The sequence below is a fragment of the Ascaphus truei genome, chromosome 14, assembly GCF_040206685.1.
Source record: "Ascaphus truei isolate aAscTru1 chromosome 14, aAscTru1.hap1, whole genome shotgun sequence".
NCBI lineage: Eukaryota > Metazoa > Chordata > Amphibia > Anura > Ascaphidae > Ascaphus > Ascaphus truei.
Window position 1 is genome coordinate 18,654,752 of NC_134496.1, and position 23,089 is coordinate 18,677,840.

The 23,089-nt window shown below is 51.6% G+C and overlaps 1 protein-coding gene across 1 annotated transcript in view; it reads left to right on the forward strand.

Annotated features, from left to right (window-relative positions):
* The first annotated feature begins 4,656 nt into the window (after positions 1-4,656).
* Positions 4,657-23,089, forward strand: part of CAPN1 (calpain 1) — a 45,257-nt gene continuing 26,824 nt past the window's right edge. Inside the window, 3 exon segments of the mRNA XM_075569944.1 lie at positions 4,657-5,035; positions 5,855-6,168; positions 7,975-8,044. Coding sequence (XP_075426059.1) covers positions 5,902-6,168; positions 7,975-8,044 — 337 coding nt within the window. The 5' untranslated portion in view covers positions 4,657-5,035; positions 5,855-5,901.

Sequence of the window (23,089 nt, forward strand, 5' to 3'; positions counted from 1 at the left end):
TTTGTTCTGTCTGAGTCACATGGGGATGTAACTACACAAGCGGATTGCTAAACCTGCTGAATTTATTTTGCAACCTTTTAAAAGCAAGAAGTTGAATTGCGATTATAGGTAAATCGGTGTTCTTTATAAATCTTGCAGCTGGGAGACTTTTTAAAACTGTGCTTCTCCAGTTTAATCTTTCTGGGTGTGAAGCCCTTCACTAAACACAGGAACAATTATTACTGCGTGTAGCAAAGAATATAAAAAGTGTTTTTTTTGGTTTTTTTTTTTTTAGGTCACTAAAATGTAATTCTGAATTTGTCACTAGGAGAGGCCTCCTCGGACTACACTTTTACCATTTTAACCACTTCCGAATCTACTTTCTGAACCCCCCTGTACAATAGGTATTACGAACCTAAGACATCCTTAATATTAAATGCTGCTATCAAAAACACTGTTACCCCACGTGTATACATTTGCACAAATAAAAGTTATGTAATGGCTTTGCCCTTCCTACTAATTCCTGGGTGTCTTGGGCTGGGGGTTGGTACACTTTAACCTCTTTGCTGTTGGTGCTCTGGCATCAGACGAGGTTAAAGTATTTTAATTGTGTGTTTTTAAGGCATTTGAGTATTCACTTGCCTTTTTTTGATCTCATCAGCGTTTAATAAAATATTTATTTTGATGGAAAAATGGCATTGGCAAACAGCACATGGAAAAGTAGGGAGACCAGTTACAGACTAAACTGCTGGGAAAGTTCGATGCTGAAGGATAGAGCGGTGACAATGGTGCAGCGTTTATCATAAGGCTGCGTCCCCGCTAGCGCTGCGCGGGTGGCGTTTGCTGCGGTTACTTACATGTATAGATATAAGTTCCCGCTCACCGGCGCTTATGTAAACAAAAAATCTAACTTTCCAGCGCGCTCAATGCTCCCCCGCGTGCGTAAATGACAGGACACCCGGTGCTCATGCTTGGAGTGCTCTCCAAGCATGAGCGCGCTCAGCGCCAGCAGGGACTCGGCCTAAAGCGTGGATATGGGAATATGCAGTAAGAGAAAGGAAGATGATAGGTGTGTTTAACAAATACTGTCCATGGTTTTTGTAGTAAAGCAGTGGATTCACAGAACCTCTCCCAGCAGAGTTATAAAGGGTAATGGAATACAGTACAGGGGTTTAAATCCGCTTGTGATAAAGACCTGGGTAAAACCTTCAATCACCAGGAAGGGGACAATGGGCAAAGTGGGGGCATGTACCCTTTGCCTAAACTAAAATATTTGTGCAAAGGGCAAGACAAATCAAAGTGTGTTCACGGCTGCAAAAATAAAGGCCCATATCCTGTGAGTGCATAGTTACGGCAATCTGTTTATGCAAAAGTACACATCTATTTAAAATAGCATTGTGCCTGGCCTTTAATGACACATTATCGCTTCTCAGAGTGCTGAAATGTGTTTATTTTTTACTTGTAACTATATTAAAGTATTTTAATGAAAGCAGCAATACTACATTCTCCCCCCTTTTTTCCCCTTAATTTTATATGTAGAATTCTACATTCTTGCCGAAACTGGCAATCGTTTGGGGCTCCTGTTATAAATCTGTCAAAATCCTGAGTGTGTGCCTAACGAAATGACCACCTTCTAATTTGTGCTGCAATTAAATGCATATGTGAAATGCTGCAGCTGATATGTAACATTATATTAAGTGTAACGCAATTGTTGCAGCTTTCAGAGTAATAGACAGTTTGCTGTTTGGAACACAGCAACACATCTGTATGTGATACTTTGTTGCCAAAGGACAGCTTAAAAAGGTCCGTCTGTTTCAAAAGAGGACGTGGCTATGACTAAATGGTTGCTGTAGCAACCAAAGGGTGATCAATACTTTAAAAAAAAATCATAAAAAATTGCAGGAGTTTAAACAAAAATGTAGACAGTATTATCTAATACTACAGAACTGATTTATTTTAAAAAAAAAAACGGTTTTGCTGCTTTAAGATGAACAAACCAAGACCTCGGTGCAGTGAACAGAATGAGGCGATAAAGTATATTAACATGATGTAAAAACACAGCATAAAATCTGATTGGTTACAATCTATAAGAGTGAATTCCCCCCCAGCCTGCGACATTCACTGCTGCCATTTTTTCTCAGGCCAAAATTTGCAACATCAATTCATAAATTTGTTCTGTATGTCTGATTAATTCACTTTATCATAGGTTTAAATCGGCTGGATTCAACCCATTAATCATGTCACTTTATCCCACATGGTGCTGCCATTTTAACCCATTAAACACACCACTGGCAGGTCGCTTTGTTAACTTTTAATTCCTCAATGCAAAATGTTTCTTTAACAGCCTTATTGTTGGCAGTTATTGTTCTATTTCCCTATTTTTTTATTCCTACTAATTGTAATGGAAATGAGGAAATACATATTCCCTTATAAATAACAGGTTTGGCAGTGTGAGGGGGATGCTGGCACCAACCCTCCCTCTGCTGTAACTGTGCTGTGTATACATGTCATGGTGTAGTAGTGTGTGAGGAGGAGGCTGGCACTGCTGCTGTCCGCACTGTTTATACATGTCATGGCATAGTAGTGTGTGTGAGAGGTTGGCACTGTCTCTACCTGTGCTGTGTAAACATGTCATGGTGTAGTAGTAGTGTGTGTGAGGGAGAGGCTGGCACCGTCTCTGCCCGCGCTGTACCTGTGCTGTGTAAACGTCATGGGTAGCAGTGTGCGAGGGGAGAGGGGGCACTGCCCGTGCTGTCTCAGGGAGAGGCAGACACTACCCGTGCTGTCTCAGGGAGTGGCAGGCACTGCCCATGCTGTGTGTCTCAGGGAGAGGTGGGCACTGCCCATGCTGTGTCTCAGGGAGAGGTGGGCACTGCCCATGCTGTGTGTCTCGCGAAGAGGGGGCACTGCCCATGCTGTGTCTCAGGGAGAGGGGGCACTGCCCATGCTGTGTCTCAGGGAGAGGTGGGCACTGCCCATGCTGTGTGTCTCGCGAAGAGGGGGCACTGCCCATGCTGTGTGTCTCAGGGAGAGGGGGCACTGCCCATGCTATGTGTCTCACGGAGAGAGGGCACTGCCCATGCTGTGTCTCACGGAGAGGGGGCACTGCCCATGCTGTGTGTCTCACAGAGGGCACTGCCCATGCTGTGTGTCTCACGGAGAGGGGGCACTGCCCATGCTGTGTGTCTCACGGAGAGGGGGCACTGCCCATGCTGTGTGTCTCAGGGAGAGGTGAGCACTGCCCATGCTGTGTGTCTCACGGAGAGGGGGCACTGACCATGCTGTGTGTCTCACGGAGAGGGGGCACTGCCCATGCTGTGTGTCTCACGGAGAGGGGGCACTGCCCATGCTGTGTGTCTCAGGGAGAGGTGGGCACTGCCCATGCTGTGTGTCTCAGGGAGAGGTGGGCACTGCCCATGCTGTGTGTCTCACGGAGAGGTGGGCACTGCCCATGCTGTGTGTCTCACGGAGAGGGGGCACTGCCCATGCTGTGTGTCTCACGGAGAGGGGGCACTGCCCATGCTGTGTGTCTCAGGGAGAGGTGAGCACTGCCCATGCTGTGTGTCTCACGGAGAGGGGGCACTGACCATGCTGTGTGTCTCACGGAGAGGGGGCACTGCCCATGCTGTGTGTCTCAGGGAGAGGTGGGCACTGCCCATGCTGTGTGTCTCACGGAGAGGGGGCACTGACCATGCTGTGTGTCTCACGGAGAGGGGGCACTGCCCATGCTGTGTGTCTCACGGAGAGGGGGCACTGCCCATGCTGTGTGTCTCAGAGAGAGGTGGGCACTGCCCATGCTGTGTGTCTCGGAGAGGTGGGCACTGCCCATGCTGTGTGTCTCAGGGAGAGGTGGGCACTGCCCATGCTGTGTGTCTCAGGGAGAGGTGGGCACTGCCCATGCTGTGTGTCTCACGGAGAGGGGGCACTGCCCATGCTGTGTGTCTCAGGGAGAGGTGGGCACTGCCCATGCTGTGTGTCTCACGGAGAGGGGGCACTGCCCATGCTGTGTGTCTCAGGGAGAGGTGGGCACTGCCCATGCTGTGTGTCTCACGGAGAGGGGGCACTGCCCATGCTGTGTGTCTCAGGGAGAGGTGGGCACTGCCCATACTGTGTGTCTCGGAGAGGTGGGCACTGCCCATACTGTGTGTCTCGGAGAGGTGAGCACTGCCCATGCTGTGTGTCTCACGGAGAGGGGGCACTGCCCATGCTGTGTGTCTCACGGAGAGGGGGCACTGCCCATGCTGTGTGTCTCGGAGAGGGGGGCACTGCCCATGCTGTGTGTCTCAGGGAGAGGTGGGCACTGCCCATGCTGTGTGTCTCACGGAGAGGGGGCACTGCCCATGCTGTGTGTCTCACGGAGAGGGGGCACTGCCCATGCTGTGTGTCTCGGAGAGGGGGGCACTGCCCATACTGTGTGTCTCAGGGAGAGGTGGGCACTGCCCATGCTGTGTGTCTCAGGGAGAGGTGAGCACTGCCCATGCTGTGTGTCTCGGAGAGGGGGGCACTGCCCATGCTGTGTGTCTCAGGGAGAGGTGGGCACTGCCCATGCTGTGTGTCTCAGGGAGGGGGGTGGGGGAGCCTGGCTGCAGCTGTCCTCATATCACACACTCAGCTCTCTGGCAACTACAGCTGGAAATGTCTCCTAGGCTGGGCCTCTGCAAAACTGGGCGTTATCCTGCAGAGAGAGGGGATAGACACATATAGAGACAGAGAAAGGGGGAGAATAAAAGAGTTAATAGAGATAAGATCAAAGGAAGACAGTGTGTGAGATAAACAGACAGCAAGGAGGGAGAGAGACTGACAAGAAGGGTGCGAGAGAAGGAGGGAGAAAGACCGACAAGAGGAGGAGAGAGAGAGAAGGGGAGGGAGAAAGAGCTACACAAAGACAGGTTCAAAGAGAGAAACATATACAGACAGGCCCAGGGAGTGTCCGAGAGACAGGCAGTGGGGAGGAGACAGCAGGGAAAGCAGGCAGACCAAGCCCTTCCTGATTAGACTGCAAGGATCTCAGCCTGCGAGAGAGAGAGACAGAGACCATCCAGGGTCCAACAGAGAGGTGTGTTTCACAGTTTGGGGGGGATCATGAGATTTTAACCTCTTGGCTGCCAGACGCCTTCTTTTAAAACATTGGTTTTGGGGGGGACAGAGAGGGGACACAGATAAAGGTAGCAAGGGGGACAGGGGACACAGACAGAGGTATCAGAGGGGGACACACAGAGGTAGCAGAGGGGGACAGAGGACACGGGTGTAATACGGGTGTCTATTAACCCATTCACCCCTAAAGCCCCTAACACGCTGATCCTGTCTGGTACTGAATTAGATATTTCGGAGGGTGACACGTCCCTGATGTTCATACAAACCTGTTATGGGATTTTATCAGCCCCCTGTGCACCCCCTCGCCCTGTGCGCCCTCTCGCCCCCTGTGCGCCCTCTCGCCCCCTGTGCGCCCCCTCGCCCTGTGCGCCCTCTCGCCCCCTGTGCGCCCCCTCGCCCTGCGCTCCCCCTCGCCCTGCGCCCCCCCTCTCCCTGCGCGCCCCCTCGCCCTGCGCCTTCACTCTCCCCTATCTGAGATATAAATTGACAAAACCCTTCCGTGCGGTGCGATGCTGTGCGGTGCGGTGCGATGCGCGGCAGCAAAAGGGTTGTCACCTTGCTAAGCATTTACCGCTGGGTGCAGAAAATAAAGCATGTTACCTGATTACTGGAGCTGATGCTGTTTTGCCAACATAGGTCTGGATAAATACCACAAATACCCAAACATTTGCTAAAATAATTTTTTGCGGGGCTTCTGAAATGGCGACTTCTGTACAATACATGAAATTACTCGTTATTTTTAGTTGCTTTCTTTTTTTAACAATTTCTTGCTTCGCTTCAGTTTTGCCCCCGCCAGGAATCGAACGCAGGTCCCTCTCGCTCATCAGGATGTCGGAGGAGGTGATCGTGCCAGTGTATGCCACGGGCATCTCGGCTCAGGTGCAGAAGCAGCGGGAGAAAGATCTGGGAGTGGGCAAGCACGAGAACGCCATCAAGTTCCTGGGGCAGGATTACGACAGGATTCGGGACGAGTGTTTGCAGAACAGGACCCTCTTCAAGGATGACACTTTCCCAGCTTCAGCACACTCTCTGGGCTTCAAGGAACTGGGGCCAAACACCTCCAAGACCAGCGGAGTCAGATGGGCCCGGCCTTCGGTATGAAACTGTCCCTCCCCCCGCAGGGTGACACAGTGACACAGACAGACGGGAGCTATGAGTCTGTCCCTCCCCCCGCAGGGTGACACAGTGACAGACAGACGGGAGCTATGAGTCTGTCCCTCCCCCCGCAGGGTGACACAGTGACACAGACAGACGGGAGCTATGAGTCTGTCCCTCCCCCCGCAGGGTGACACAGTGACACAGACAGAAGGGAGCTATGAGTCTGTCCCTCCCCCCCGCAGGGTGACACAGTGACACAGGCAGAAGGGAGCTATGAGTCTGTCCCTCCCCCCGCAGGGTGACACAGTGACACAGACAGAAGGGAGCTATGAGTCTGTCCCTCCCCCCCGCAGGGTGACACAGTGACACAGGCAGAAGGGAGCTAGGAGTCTGTCCCTCCCCCCGCAGGGTGACACAGTGACACAGACAGAAGGGAGCTATGAGCCTGTCCCTCCCCCCCCCCCCAGGGTGACACAGTGACACAGACAGAAGGGAGCTATGAGCCTGTCCCTCCCCCGCAGGGTGACACAGACAGAAGGGAGCTATGAGTATGTCCCTCCCCCGCAGGGTGACAGACAGAAGGGAGCTATGAGTCTGTCTCTCCCCCTGCAGGGTGACACAGACAGGGGAGCTATGAGTCTGTCCCTCCCCCGCAGGGTGACACAGACAGAAGGAAGCTATGAATTTGCCCCTCCCCCTACAGGGTGATATAGTGACACAGACTGAAGGGAGCTGAGAGTCTGTCTCTTCCCCCGCAGGGTGACACAGTGACACAGACAGAAGGGAGCTATGAGTCTGTCTCTTCCCCCGCAGGGTGACACAGTGACAAAGACAGGAGGGAGCTATGAGTCTGTCTTCCCCCCCGCAGGGTGACACAGTGACACAGACACAAATGAGCTATGAGTCTGTCCCTCCCCCGTAGGGTGACACAGACAGAAGGGAGCTATGAGTCTGTCCCTCCCCGCGCAGGGTGACAGCGAATACTGGCAGAAGGGAGCTATGTGTCTGTTCCTCCCCCCCACAGGGTGACACAGACAGAAGAGAGCTATGAGTCTGTCCCTCACCCCGCAGGGTGACACAGTGACACAGACAGAAGGGAGCTATGAGTCTGTCCCTCCCCCCGCAGGGTGACAGTGACACAGACAGAAGGGAGCTATGAGTCTGTCCCTCCCCCCGCAGGGTGACACAGACAGAAGGGAGCTATGAGTCTGTCCCTCCCCCCGCAGAGTGACAGTTTTTAAAAAAAAATGCTCTCTGCAGCTCTCATGCCCCAAGGCCATTAGAAAATGTTTCTATGCTTCTGCGGCCTGTGTGTAACGCCCCCCTGTGTGTAACGCCCCCCTGTGTGTCACACCCCCCTGTGCGTCACGCCCCCTGTGCGTCACGCCCCCTGTGTGAGGAATCCTCGCACACACTGATCGGAGGTTCAGGTTTTGGGCAGGACGGAGCAGGCATGGCAAGACCAGATGGGTGACATTCCTGTATCATAATGATAATATCTGTACACTGACAATGAACACGCCGCGCTGTATAATGATCCTGAGTATCTCTGTACACAGATAATGAACAAGCCGCCGCTGTATAATCCTGGGTATCTCTGTACACAGATAATAAACACGCCACAATGTATAATGACACTGAGTATTTGTATAAGCTGATAATGAAGAGTACAGTACTGTATCTGTAATCATACAGATCAGCGTGTGCATTATCAGCTTACACAGATACTCGGCATCATTATACAGTGCAGCGTATAGACTGTAACCACCCTCCCCTCTCTCCCCCCCTTGTTCTCTTCTACAGCAACTTGTCTCCAACCCACAGTTTATTGTCGACGGGGCCACAAGAACGGACATCTGCCAGGGGGCTCTGGGTAAGGAGAGAGGGGGGCTCTGGGTAAGGAGAGAGGGGGGCTCTGGGTAAGGAGAGAGGGGGGCTCTGGGTAAGAGAGAGGGGGGCTCTGGGTAAGGAGAGAGGGGGGCTCTGGGTAAGGAGAGAGGGGGGCTCTGGGTAAGGAGAGAGGGGGGGCTCTGGGTAAGGAGAGAGGGGGGGCTCTGGGTAAGGAGAGAGGGGGGCTCTGGGTAAGGAGAGAGGGGGGCTCTGGGTAAGGAGAGGGGGGGGGCTCTGGGTAAGGAGAGAGGGGGGGCTCTGGGTAAGGAGAGAGAGGGGGCTCTGGGTAAGGAGAGAGAGGGGGGCTCTGGGTAAGGAGAGGGAGGGGCTCTGGGTAAGGAGAGAGGGGGGCTCTGGGTAAGGAGAGAGGGGGGCTCTGGGTAAGGAGAGAGGTGGGCTCTGGGTAAGGAGAGAGGGGGGGCTCTGGGTAAGGAGAGAGGGGGGGCTCTGGGTAAGGAGAGAGGGGGGCTCTGGGTAAGGAGAGAGGGGGGCTCTGGGTAAGGAGAGAGGGGGGCTCTGGGTAAGGAGAGAGGGGGGCTCTGGGTAAGGAGAGGGGGGGGGCTCTGGGTAAGGAGAGAGGGGGGGCTCTGGGTAAGGAGAGAGAGAGGGGGCTCTGGGTAAGGAGAGAGAGGGGGGCTCTGGGTAAGGAGAGGGAGGGGGGCTCTGGTTAAGGAGAGGGAGGGGGCTCTGGTTAAGGAGAGGGGGGCTCTGGTTAAGGAGAGGGGGGCTCTGGTTAAGGAGAGGGAGGGGGGGCTCTGGGTAAGGAGAGGGAGGGGGCTCTGGGTAAGGAGAGGGAGGGGGCTCTGGGTAAGGAGAGGGAGGGGGCTCTGGGTAAGGAGAGAGAGAGGGGGGGCTCTGGGTAAGGAGAGAGAGAGGGGGGGCTCTGGGTAAGGAGAGAGAGAGGGGGGGCTCTGTGTAAGGAGAGAGAGAGGGGGGCTCTGGGTAAGGAGAGAGGGGGCACTGGGTAAGGAGAGAGAGGGGGGGGGGCTCTGGGTAAGGAGAGAGAGGGGGCTCTGGGTAAGGAGAGAGAGGGGGCTCTGGGTAAGGAGAGAGAGATGGGGGCTCTGGGTAAGGAGAGAGAGGGGGAGCTGTGGGTAAGGAGAGAGAGAGGGGGAGCTGTGGGTAAGGAGAGAGAGGGGGCTCTGGGTAAGGAGAGAGCGGGACTCTGGGTAAAGAGAGAGAGGGGGAGATGTGGGTAAGGAGAGAGAGGGGGAGCTGTGGGTAAGGAGAGAGAGGGGGCTCTGGGTAAGGAGAGAGAGAGGGGGGCTCTGGGTAAGGAAAGAGAGAGGGGGGCTCTGGGTAAGGAGAGAGGGGGGCTCTGGGTAAGGAGAGAGGGGGGCTCTGGGTAAGGAGAGAGAGAGGGGGGCTCTGGGTAAGGAGAGAGAGAGAGGGGGGCTCTGGGTAAGGAGAGAGAGAGAGGGGGGCTCTGGGTAAGGAGAAAGAGAGAGGGGGGCTCTGGGTACGGAGAGAGGGAGAGGGGGGCTCTGGGTAAGGAGAGAGAGGGGGGCTCTGGGTAAGGAGAGAGAGGGGGGCTCTGGGTAAGGAGAGAGAGGGGGGCTGGGGGGCTCTGGGTAAGGAGAGAGAGAGGGGGGCTCTGGGTAAGGAGAGGCTGAGAGAGAGAGAGAGGGGGCTCTGGGTAAGGAGAGAGAGAGAGAGAGGGGGCTCTGGGTAAGGAGAGAGAGAGGGGGGGGCTCTGGGTAAGGAGAGAGAGAGAGAGGGGGGGCTCTGGGTAAGGAGAGACAGAGGGGGGGCTCTGGGTAAGGAGAGAGAGGGGGGGGGGCTCTGGGTAAGGAGAGAGAGAGAGGGGGGGCTCTGGGTAAGGAGAGAGAGAGAGGGGGGGGCTCTGGGTAAGGAGAGAGAGAGGGGGGGGCTCTGGGTAAGGAGAGAGAGAGGGGGGGGCTCTGGGTAAGGAGAGAGAGAGGGGGGGGGCTCTGGGTAAGGAGAGAGAGAGGGGGGGGCTCTGGGTAAGGAGAGAGAGAGAGAGGGGGGCTCTGGGTAAGGAGAGAGAGAGGGGGGGCTCTGGGTAAGGAGGAGAGAGAGAGGGGGGCTCTGGGTAAGGAGAGAGAGAGAGGGGGGGGGCTCTGGGTAAGGAGAGAGAGGGGGGGGCTCTGGGTAAGGAGAGAGAGAGGGGGGCTCTGGGTAAGGAGAGAGAGAGGGGGGGCTCTGGGTAAGGAGAGAGAGGAGAGAGGGGGGCTCTGGGTAAGGAGAGAGAGAGAGAGGGGGGCTCTGGGTAAGGAGAGAGAGAGGGGGGGGGCTCTGGGTAAGGAGAGAGAGAGAGAGGGGGGGCTCTGGGTAAGGAGAGAGAGAGAGAGGGGGGGCTCTGGGTAAGGAGAGAGAGAGGGGGGGGGCTCTGGGTAAGGAGAGAGAGAGAGAGGGGGGGCTCTGGGTAAGGAGAGAGAGAGAGGGGGGGGCTCTGGGTAAGGAGAGAGAGAGGGGGGGCTCTGGGTAAGGAGAGAGAGAGAGGGGGGGCTCTGGGTAAGGAGAGAGAGAGGGGGGGGGCTCTGGGTAAGGAGAGAGAGAGAGGGGGGGGCTCTGGGTAAGGAGAGAGAGAGGGGGGGGGGCTCTGGGTAAGGAGAGAGAGAGGGGGGGGGCTCTGGGTAAGGAGAGAGAGAGCGAGGGGGGGCTCTGGGTAAGGAGAGAGAGAGGGGGGGGCTCTGGGTAAGGAGAGAGAGAGAGAGGGTGGGCTCTGGGTAAGGAGAGAGAGAGAGGGGGGGGGCTCTGGGTAAGGAGAGAGAGAGGGGGGGGCTCTGGGTAAGGAGAGAGAGAGGGGGGCTCTGGGTAAGGAGAGAGATTAGGGGGGCTCTGGGTAAGGAGAGAGAGGGGGGGGCTCTGGGTAAGGAGAGAGAGAGGGGGGCTCTGGGTAAGGAGAGAGAGAGAGGGGGGGGCTCTGGGTAAGGAGAGAGAGAGGGGGGGGGCTCTGGGTAAGGAGAGGAGAGAGAGGGGGGGCTCTGGGTAAGGAGAGAGAGAGAGGGGGGGGGGCTCTGGGTAAGGAGAGAGAGGGGGGGGCTCTGGGTAAGGAGAGAGAGAGAGGGGGGCTCTGGGTAAGGAGAGAGAGAGGGGGGCTCTGGGTAAGGAGAGAGAGAGGGGGGGCTCTGGGTAAGGAGAGAGAGGGGGGGGGGCTCTGGGTAAGGAGAGAGGAGGGGGGGCTCTGGGTAAGCTGAGAGAGGGGGGGGGGGGGGGCTCTGGGTAAGGAGAGAGAGAGAGGGGGGGGGGCTCTGGGTAAGGAGAGAGAGAGAGGGGGGGCTCTGGGTAAGGAGAGAGAGGGGGGGGCTCTGGGTAAGGAGAGAGAGGGGTGGGCTCTGGGTAAGGAGAGTGAGGGGGGCTCTGGGTAAGGAGAGAGAGAGAGAGGGGGGCTCTGGGTAAGGAGAGAGAGAGAGGGGGGCTCTGGGTAAGGAGAGAGAGGGGGAGCTGTGGGTAAGGAGAGAGAGAGGGGGCTCTGGGTAAGGAGAGAGAGAGAGAGGGGGGCTCTGGGTAAGGAGAGAGAGAGAGGGGGGCTCTGGGTAAGGAGAGAGAGGGGGAGCTGTGGGTAAGGAGAGAGAGGGGGGGCTCTGGGTAAGCTGAGAGAGGGGGGGGGGCTCTGGGTAAGGAGAGAGAGAGAGGGGGGGGGGGCTCTGGGTAAGGAGAGAGAGAGGGGGGGCTCTGGGTAAGGAGAGAGAGGGGGGGGCTCTGGGTAAGGAGAGAGAGGGGGGGGGCTCTGGGTAAGGAGAGTGAGGGGGGCTCTGGGTAAGGAGAGAGAGAGAGGGGGGGGGCTCTGGGTAAGGAGAGAGAGATGGGGGCTCTGGGTAAGGAGAGAGAGAGGGGGAGCTGTGGGTAAGGAGAGAGAGAGGGGGAGCTGTGGGTAAGGAGAGAGAGAGGGGGCTCTGGGTAAGGAGAGAGCGGGACTCTGGGTAAGGAGAGAGAGGGGGAGCTGTGGGTAAGGAGAGAGAGAGGGGGAGCTGTGGGTAAGGAGAGAGAGAGGGAGCTGTGGGTAAGGAGAGAGAGGGGGCTCTGGGTAAGGAGAGCGGGACTCTGGTAAGGAGAGGGGGAGATGTGGGTAAGGAGAGAGAGAGAGAGAGATCGAGGGGGAGCTGTGGGTAAGGAGAGAGAGGGGGGGGAGCTGTGGGTAAGGAGAGAGAGGGGGAGCTGTGGGTAAGGAGAGAGAGGGGGGCTCTGGGTAAGGAGAGAGAGAGAGAGAGCGAGGGGGAGCTGTGGGTAAGGAGAGAGAGGGGGGGAGCTGTGGGTAAGGAGAGAGAGGGGGGGGAGCTGTGGGTAAGGAGAGAGAGGGGGGGGAGCTATGGGTAAGGAGAGAGAGAGGGGGGGGAGCTGGTCCATTTGCTTTACGGTGGAGGGTTTTTCGCCACATTTTTTTTAACCCACCATAACTTAACTAAGTGTGGGGGATAATACCTATCCAACCTTCACATTGCACAGCCAGTATAACCAGCCTCACACTGACGAGACCCAAAAGGTCGAAACAGTTGTCTTTGGGTAGGTTTACTGGCTATGCATCTTAACCCAGGCTGTGCTGAAAAGCTGGGCAATGCAGTAAGCATAAGCTTATATGGGACTATGTCAAAATGGATTTGAAGCAAAAGGTGACACATTGCGTGCTCATTTGCATGTCATTTCCCAGAATCCCTTGCTGCAGTGGAAGTGCTGTGTGCTGTGTGATAATGGTGAAAGGCGGGTTACAGACCTGTCTAAGATGTCCCCCGCGCAGTGTTACCCGGCGGGCATAAGGACGTCCCCTGCGCGGTGTTACCCGGCGGGTATAAGGACGTCCCCTGCGCGGTGTTACCCGGCGGGTATAAGGACGCTCCTCGCGTGGTGTTACCCGGCGTTCAGGCGGCGCGTGCACGACACTTCACCGCGGTCTTTAGGGAGCCGGTTTTCGGCGCGGGGGGAGAGTGGCCAACGCGGCAGCAGCTGATCTGTATGCTCCGTGGAGCTCCGTTGGCCACTGTATACCTCAGATGCCTGCCTTGCCATCCACTGAAGGGAGGGGGAAAGTAATAGGCACTGAAGCCTGACCCTTCCCTACACACTGCGCCCAGGCTGGAAACCCATCTGCCTTTTTGCTTACTCCCCCGCTTTCACTTTGAGCCGGTAGCCGGTTACCCCCCAGCACACACAGCCTGCAAAACGGGCACGGGAGGGAGCGGGGGGGAGGGGGGTGTAATGCTGCCAAGTTGCACAGAATTCGAGTCCCTGCGCTCCAGACAACTCCCCTCCTCCCCTCATTGGCTCCCTGCCGCACCACGTGACGCGTCGCCGCTTGGGATCACGATCCTCGTGTATCCCCTGCTGGCTGACGCGTCACAGTGCGCAGCGAGCCTTGCAGGGAGGGGGGACTGGGGCCGGCTCCGGGGGAACTCCGGTCTTGTGAGTGACACGCACACGGCCGGATGCAGCGGGACCCAGGCCTTAGCCAGGTCTGCACACACTGGCTGAAAGTACCCGGCGTTGTTCAGGAATTCTAATTCCGAGATTTATAAGTGGATAATCACATTATTTTGTTTCTTAATAAGAAATGTTTTCTGTGTTTTTCTGGTACTGCTGCAGGGTAAATGTATTATATATATTGTTGATCTTGCCCTGATAATGGTTCATTGGTTGTTACAAAGGTTTAGGCCTGAGCTGCATCGTCGCTTGTTTCTCATTTCATTGCCAAGTCGATTGCTCGTATCTCGATGAGGTGTGGGCAAGGCACGTCCAATGAGATTCCATTCTCTGATGTGATGGGTCATGTCATATGTGATGTCATATGTGATGACATCAGCAAAGCATTGGGAGGGAGGAGGAGGGTGTTAAGGTTACTTGTCGCCTTAACTTGGAAAGGTTCAGACTTTTGAAGCCTGTGTGTGTATCTCGGTCCGAGCCATCGCTCCAAGACCATGAAACCTGTATACTGTATATACAATCCAATCCTGCTGAGCTTGGTTAAAGTCAGTGCAGTTTGAATGGTTCAGTTCGCCATCTTCATTCAAAATGGCGTCCAAGTGTACCCAAACCCAGACACACACCTGCTCTTTTGTCTCAAAAGCCATCATGCAAAATGTGGCTACGATATCGTAAGAGGTGTCCCAATGCCTAGCGAGCTGACAGACACACAATCATTAACCCTTTCTTATTATTTATATCGTACTGCTGGGGGGAAAAAGCCGGCAAATATTTGTAATGTTTCATTGTACGTAGGGTTTTAGTTGCATATTTTGCGTCTGTTGTTTAGGAGACACTGCAAAGGCACGTGAGTGTTACAGGGTGTGACGTGTGGGTGTTACAGGGCGTGTGACACGGGGATTCCCTTAGGCTCCCTCCCCCCCCCCCCTCCCGCTCACATATCTCTGCGCTGACTCACTGCTGTTTAGCTGGGAGTGCCTGTGTGTGTTATCCTGTGTATATGTAGAGATATATATCTACACACACATATATATATATATATATATATATATATATGTGTGTGTGTGTGTGTGTGTATATATATATATATATCTATATCTATATATCATGTATTTCTGTGTATGTTACATTTTTATATATTTCTTTGAAGTGTGTTTTTGGTACATTGTGTGTGGTAAGTAAAGTAAATAGGTTTGTTCCTGTATAGCGCTGCTAGTTTTGCGTAGCGCTTTATAGAGTCATTTTGCAGGCACAGGTCCCTGCCCCGTGGAGCTTACAATCTATGTTTTGTTGGTGCCTGAGGCACAGGGAGTTAAAGTGACGTGCCTGAGGTCACACGGCATTGATCCAGGCTCCCCTGCTCCAAACTCGGTGCCAGCTGAGCCGCTCCTCCTCCCGGGAGATTTGTAATAAACAGAGCACAAAATGAATCGGGAGGATGATGAAAGCTCCCTGTGGGACCTGCGACATTGTTACCCCCTGTTTTCTGCTGTCATGTTAAATGGAGAACTTCATTATGAGCGTGTGAGCAGGGCTCTGCTTTTAAAACCTGGTGTACACCAGTAAAGATAAGGCTATACGTACACCAGCAAAGATAAAGCTATACGTACACCAGCAAAGATAAAGCTATAAGTACACCAGTAAAGATAAGGCTATACGTACACCAGTAAAGATAAGGCTATAAGTACACCAGCAAAGATAAGGCTATAAGTGCACCAGCAAAGATAAGGCTATAAGCGCACCAGTAAAGATAAGGCTATAAGTACACCAGTAAAGATAAGGCTATACGTACACCAGTAAAGATAAGGCTATAAGCGCACCAGTAAAGATAAGGCTATAAGTACACCAGTAAAGATAAGGCTATACGTACACCAGTAAAGATAAGGCTATACGTACACCAGTAAAGATAAGGCTATAAGTACACCAGTAAAGATAAGGCTATACGTACACCAGTAAAGATAAGGCTATAAGTACCCCAGTAAAGATAAGGCTTTAAGTGCACCAGTAAAGATAAGGCTATACGTACACCAGTAAAGATAAGGCTTTAAGTGCACCAGTAAAGATAAGGCTATAAGCGCACCAGTAAAGATAAGGCTATAAGCGCACCAGTAAAGATAAGGCTATAAGTGCACCAGTAAAGATAAGGCTATACGTACACCAGTAAAGATAAGGCTATAAGTACACCAGTAAAGATAAGGCTATAGGTACCCCAGTAAAGATAAGGCTATACGTACACCAGTAAAGATAAGGCTATAAGTACACCAGTAAAGATAAGGCTATAGGTACACCAGTAAAGATAAGGCTATAAGCGCACCAGTAAAGATAAGGCTATAAGTGCACCAGTAAAGATAAGGCTATACGTACACCAGTAAAGATAAGGCTATAAGTACACCAGTAAAGATAAGGCTATAGGTACCCCAGTAAAGATAAGGCTATACGTACACCAGTAAAGATAAGGCTATAAGTACACCAGTAAAGATAAGGCTATAGGTACACCAGTAAAGATAAGGCTATACGTACACCAGTAAAGATAAGGCTATACGTACACCAGTAAAGATAAGGCTATAAGTGCACCAGTAAAGATAAGGCTATAAGTGCACCAGTAAAGATAAGGCTATAAGTGCACCAGTAAAGATAAGGCTATAAGTGCACCAGTAAAGATAAGGCTATACGTACACCAGTAAAGATAAGGCTATACGTACACCAGTAAAGATAAGGCAAGTCTTAGGACACTCGCTTCCTGTGATGTGGAAAGAGACATACAGTGACCTTGCAGGGACCTCACTTGGAGATTATATACCTTGAAGGGAGGGGCTAAAAGCTCGTACAAGCTGCTCAATAAGGGCCGCGCTTATAGCGCCGGCGACGTCAGGCTGCGGTCGCTGGAAAAATCAAATTGAGATGACTTCCAGCGATCACAACCAAGCCATCGCTCTGTCGCGCTTACTATAAGCACACGCGACGGCGGCAATGCATTTGTTTTGACGCAACATCGCATCACTGTCGCCGGCACTCTAAGCGCAGTAATTAATTAAAAACATTTCTTTGCTGCGTTTCTCCGTGTAGGGAGCACACGCTGCCGGTAATTGCACCGGTTTGGGTATTTTGCCCCGGATCTGTGAGCACTTTTATCCTGGAAGTAAAGCGGAGGAGTCACGCTCAAATAATGGTCAAGTGGTTAATGTTTATTCACCCAACACCGCTGCCCTTAACCACGGTCAGTAACCACGTGGGCAGTGTTTTGGGGGCACTATTCCGTTGCTTGAATTCTCTGGGATCTCCCCGTTGAGTTCCCCCCCCCCCCCCCCCCCGCACGTACAGTATACGCCTATATATTGTGTGCTGGGAGTGCCGCCGCGGTGTCTGGTGCTTTGGTTAGCAGCTCCTGGCTTTTCAAGGCTCTGTGGATCGCTGTTTTTTAGTTGCTTCCAGTATCTATCAGATCTGTACTGTGAGTATTAGCGGGAAGTGACCCGGCTCAGCCCGGCACGTCCTGTGTGATGTACTTCCCAGCGCTGGGCCATGCGGTGGGACAGGGACGGTGTATGGCTGTTTCTGCGCTTCTCCGGGACACCCTCATATCTGTGTTGTCTGACTCGCAGAGAGGGGTTAGATCGGCTGTAATTGGCTGTTGCCAGGCTCTGGTGGGTGGAGGCTCTGTTCTCTTGCCAGGCTCTGGTGGGTGGAGGCTCTGTTCTCTTGCCAGGCTCTGGTGGGTGGAGGCTCTATTCTGTTGCCAGGCTCTGGTGGATGGAGGCTCTGTTCTGTTGCCAGGCTCTGGTGGACGGAGGCTCTGTTCTGTTGCCAGGCTCTGGTGGATGGAGGCTCTGTTCTGTTGCCAGGCTCTGGTGGGTGTAGGCTCTGTTCTGTTGCCAGGCTCTGGTGGGTGGAGGCTCTGTTCTGTTGCCAGGCTCTGGTGGATGGAGGCTCTGTTCTGTTGCCAGGCTCTGGTGGGTGGAGGCTCTGTTCCGTTGCCAGGCTCTGTGGGTGGAGGCTCTGTTCTGTTGCCAGGCTCTGCTGGGTGGAGGCTCTGTTCTATTGCCAGGCTCTGCTGGGTGGAGGCTCTGTTCTGTTGCCAGGCTCTGCTGGGTGGAGGCTCTGTTCTATTGTCAGGCTCTGGTGGGTGGAGGCTCTGTTCTGTTGCCAGGCTCTGGTGGGTGGAGGCTCTGTTCTGTTGGTGACAGTAGGAGCAGAATTACTTTTGCATTTAGCACAGCCTGGTGTGTATCCCAATCAGGTTTGAGTTCCCTAACTGTATTAACCCTATCACCTCTGCTGGTCGGCTATTCCACGAATCCACCCTCCGCCCCCCCCTTACGTGAAATACGTCCTCCCATTTCCCCTTAGCCTGTCACTGTCCTCTCCTCTCTATGGAACATGCTTCCCTCCTGTACTTTCTTGGAACCCTTTATGTATTTGGGTTTTAATCATATACCCCTATCCTCTCTCCCCCAAGCTGCACATATTAAGGTCCTTTCCTTATACGATACACCATGCACCGTTTTTGGAGCCCTTCATTGCATAATTTCCCATTTATTTACAGAAGTTATTACCCTCGTTAACACAAGTTAATTAACAAAATAGGTTATCTACTTAAGCATTGTTTTCAATAGTACTACTAGTAAATAACATGCCAGTGTATGAGAAGGAGCGGCTCAGTGAGTAACGACACTGACTGGCACTGAGAGTGTGAAGCAGGGGAGCCTGGTTCAATTCCCGGTGTCGGCTCCTTGTGACCTCAATCACTACAGATGCCTGCGGAACATGTGCACAAGGCAAACAAGACACACAAAAGCACAATATTACTCTGACAATCTCCTCCAGAACACATCAAACCCAGCTAACTTCTGGAAGGTTATCAACAATATATTCCAGCCTTCTAACCATCAACAACCAAGTAATATCACTAAGGGGGATATTACTCTGACAAACCCCACTAACATTGCAAATGCATTCAATGATTACTTTGTGGGGTGTGCCACTAACTTATTAGCGAAACGCAGCACAAACCCCAAACCTGAATCTCATCCTGGGAGTATCCCTACAGTCCCACCCCCTCCCAACACTGCCCACAATTTTCAATTTAGCCCAGTATCTGAAGAGGAGATTACACAAGCGCTCCTCAAACTAAAACTAAGCAGCCAATGTGGACCCGACTTACTACAATCTAGGTTCCTACGACTTGGTGCCCCAGCCATTGCCAAACCAATTGCGTCCATAGTCAACTCTATCCTGTCTGCTGGCCATATCCCTAAGACCTGGAAAACTGCCAGAGTTGTCCCAATCTTCAAAAGTGGGGACAAAAACACTGTCTCAAACTACAGGCCAATCTCACTTCTCCCAATTCTATCCAAAGTTATGGAAAAATGTGTCCACTCCCAATTAAGCGATTTCTACACCAAGACAAATTTCCCTAGCCAATTCCAGTCTGGGTTTCGTCCCAAACACTCCACCGTAACTACCCTGCTAAAAGTTTGCAATGAAATCCAGTGTGGAATGGAACGGGGACAACTCACTGGTGCAGTATTCCTAGATTTTGCAAAGGCTTTTGACACAGTTGATCATGTTATCTTGCAAAACAAACTCCAGAGCTCTGGAATAGGGAAGCATGCTTTAAACTGGTTTCAGTCCTACCTATCAGGAAGATCCCAACATGTGTCCATCTCAGGCTCTAACTCCAAACCCCTGGATATCACCTGTGGTGTCCCGCAAGGCTCTGTTCTGGGGCCCTTACTCTTCTCAGTGTTCATTAATGATCTTCCCCACAGCTTGTAAGGAAGCCTCAATACACATGTATGCAGATGACACAATCCTATATGCACACAGCCATAGCCTCTCTGACCTTCAACACATACTTCAGTCTGACTTTTTGAAACTCGAAAACTGGATTTCCCAAAACAAACTGTTTTTAAACACTGACAAGACTGTAACAATGGTATTTGGGACCAAGACTAAATTTGTAAAGCTTCCAGTTACTGAGCTCCTGATTAGAACCAACGCTAACACCACCCTAACACCTGTCACTAGTTTTAAATACCTGGGCTTATGGTTTGACTCCCACTTAACATTCGGGATGCACATTGATACCCTGACAACCAAGACCTATGCCAAACTAGGGGTACTTTACAGGAACAAATCCTCCCTAAGTCTCCTGGTCAGAAAGCGTATTGCACAGCAGATGCTAATGCCAATTATTAACTATGGAGACATAGTATATGGCTCGGCACCTCAAACCCACCTTAGCAAACTTGACACCCTCTACAATTCAATTTGTCGTTTTGTTCTCCAATGCAACTACAACACACATCACTGCGAAATGCTCAAAGAACTAGATTGGTCATCACTAGAGTCTAGGCGCAAAGTTCACCTTTCCTGTCTCACCCTCAAATACTTTCTGGGCAAGCTACCCAGCTACCTGAACAAGCTCCTCACCCCTACCACATGCAGCACCTATCACCTGAGATCTGACTCCAAAAGCCTATTCATGGTCCCAAGGCTCAACAAAGTATCCGGCCGCTCCTCCTTCTCCTACCGTGCACCCCAAAACTGGAACAACCTACCAGAGACTCTCATATCCACCACCAGTTTAAGTTCTTTCAAATCTAATGCTGTCTCACATTTTAACCTGGTCTGTAACTGTTTCATACGCTCATAATATATATTTTCTTTAACTGTGCACGCAATGTCTTGTATATAATGTATACCTTGTTCATTTATGTAACTGTACTTGTAACCATGTATTATTTGTTTTTCTCTGTGCCCAGGACATACTTGAAAACGAGAGGTAACTCTCAATGTATTACTTCCTGGTAAAACATTTTATAAATAAAATAAATAAGTCACTTTATCTCCCTGTGCCTCAGGCACTAAAAGCATAGATTGTAAGCTCCACGGGACAGGGACCTGTGCCTGCAAAATGTCTCTAACATACCGCCGCTAATACCTCTCCCTATACACCCTAACATCCGCTGCTAATACCTCTCCCTATTCATCCTAACATCCCGCTGCTAATACCTCTCCCTATACATCCTAACATCCCGCTGCTAATACCTCTCCCTATACATCCTAACATCCCGCTGCTAATACCTCTCCCTATACCCCCTAACACCTGCTGCTAATACCTCTCCCTATACACCCTAACACCCGCTGCTAATACCTCTCCCTATACACCCTAACACCCCACTGCTAATACCTCTCCCTTTACACCCTAACACCCCGCTGCCTTTCCCCATTGCTTTACTGGGCCTAGATCATACTGTGTGCGAGGGCGCTTGCGCGCACACCAAGTACAAATTGCAGGATCCTTAGAGGCCGGATCCAGCATAGTATGAACGTTTTTACAACGGAGAAAGCACACAGGAGCCTTGTGTGTAAGTAACCTTACTCTGTATTCAAACCATGAGAGCAGCAGAAACTTGACGTTTCAGCTCCAGCTTCCTGTCCTCAGACCATACACCTCAGCATTAAATTAAAGGTGCAGCACATTTGGCTATTCCTGCAATCTTCCATGTAGTAACAAAGCAGGGTGGGTAATTTCTTCCATGTAGTAACAAAGCAGGCTGGCTAATTTCTTCCATGTAGTAACAAAGGAGGCTGGCTAATTTCTTCCATGTAGTAACAAAGGAGGCTGGCTAATTTCTTCCATGTAGTGACAAAGGAGGGCGGCTAATTTCTTCCATGTAGTAACAAAGGAGGCTGGCTAATTTCTTCCATGTAGTGACAAAGGAGGGCGGCTAATTTCTTCCATGTAGTGACAAAGCAGGCTGGCTAATGTCTTCCATGTAGTGACAAAGCAGGGTGGCTAATTTCCTCCATGTAGTGACAAAGCAGGGTGGCTAATTTCTTCCATGTAGTGACAAAGCAGGGTGGCTAATTTCTTCCATGTAGTAACAAAGCAGGGTGGCTAATTTCTTCCATGTAGTAACAAAGCAGGCTGGCTAATTTCTTCCATGTAGTAACAAAGGAGGGTGGCTAATTTCTTCCATGTAGTAACAAAGCAGGCTGGCTAATTTCTTCCATGTAGTAACAAAGCAGGCTGGCTAATTTCTTCCATGTAGTGACAAAGGAGGGTGGCTAATTTCTTCCATGTAGTGACAAAGGAGGGTGGCTTATTTCTTCCATGTAGTGACAAAGGAGGGTGGCTAATTTCTTCCATGTAGTAACAAAGCAGGGTGGCTAATTTCTTCCATGTAGTAACAAAGGAGGGTGGCTAATTTCTTCCATGTAGTAACAAAGCAGGGTGGCTAATTTCTTCCATGTAGTAACAAAGCAGGGTGGCTAATTTCTTCCATGTAGTGACAAAGCAGGGTGGCTAATTTCTTCCATGTAGTGACAAAGGAGGGTGGCTAATTTCTTCCATGTAGTAACAAAGCAGGGTGGCTAATTTCTTCCATGTAGTAACAAAGCAGGGTGGCTAATTTCTTCCATGTAGTGACAAAGGAGGGTGGCTAATTTCTTCCATGTAGTAACAAAGCAGGGTGGCTAATTTCTTCCATGTAGTGACAAAGGAGGGTGGCTAATTTCTTCCATGTAGTAACAAAGCAGGGTGGCTAATTTCTTCCATGTAGGAACAAAGCAGGGTGGCTAATTTCTTCCATGTAGTAACAAAGCAGGGTGGCTAATTTCTTCCATGTAGTGACAAAGCAGGGTGGCTAATTTCTTCCATGTAGTAACAAAGGAGGCTGGCTTATTTCTTCAATGTAGTAACAAAGCAGGGTGGCTAATTTCTTCCATGTAGTAACAAAGGAGGCTGGCTTATTTCTTCCATGTAGTAACAAAGCAGGGTGGCTAATTTCTTCCATGTAGTAACAAAGCAGGGTGGCTTATTTCTTCCATGTAGTAACAAAGCAGGGTGGCTAATTTCTTCCATGTAGTAACAAAGGAGGCTGGCTTATTTCTTCCATGTAGTAACAAAGCAGGGTGGCTAATTTCTTCCATGTAGTAACAAAGCAGGCTGGCTTATTTCTTCCATGTAGTAACAAAGCAGGGTGGCTAATTTCTTCCATGTAGTAACAAAGGAGGGTGGCGAATTTCTTCCATGTAGTGACAAAGCAGGCTGGCTAATTTCTTCCATGTAGTAACAAAGGAGGCTGGCTAATTTCTTCCATGTAGTAACAAAGCAGGCTGGCTAATGTCTTCCATGTAGTGACAAAGCAGGCTGGCTAATTTCTTCCATGTAGTAACAAAGGAGGCTGGCTAATTTCTTCCATGTAGTAACAAAGCAGGGTGGCTAATGTCTTCCATGTAGTGACAAAGCAGGCTGGCTAATTTCTTCCATGTAGTAACAAAGGAGGCTGGCTAATTTCTTCCATGTAGTAACAAAGCAGGGTGGCTAATGTCTTCCATGTAGTGACAAAGCAGGCTGGCTAATGTCTTCCATGTAGTAACAAAGCAGGCTGGCTAATGTCTTCCATGTAGTAACAAAGCAGGCTGGCTAATTTCTTCCATGTAGTGACAAAGCAGGCTGGCTAATTTCTTCCATGTAGTAACAAAGGAGGCTGGCTAATTTCTTCCATGTAGTAACAAAGCAGGGTGGGTAATTTCTTCCATGTAGTAACAAAGCAGGCTGGCTAATTTCTTCCATGTAGTGACAAAGCAGGGTGGCTAATTTCTTCCATGTAGTAACAAAGGAGGCTGGCTAATTTCTTCC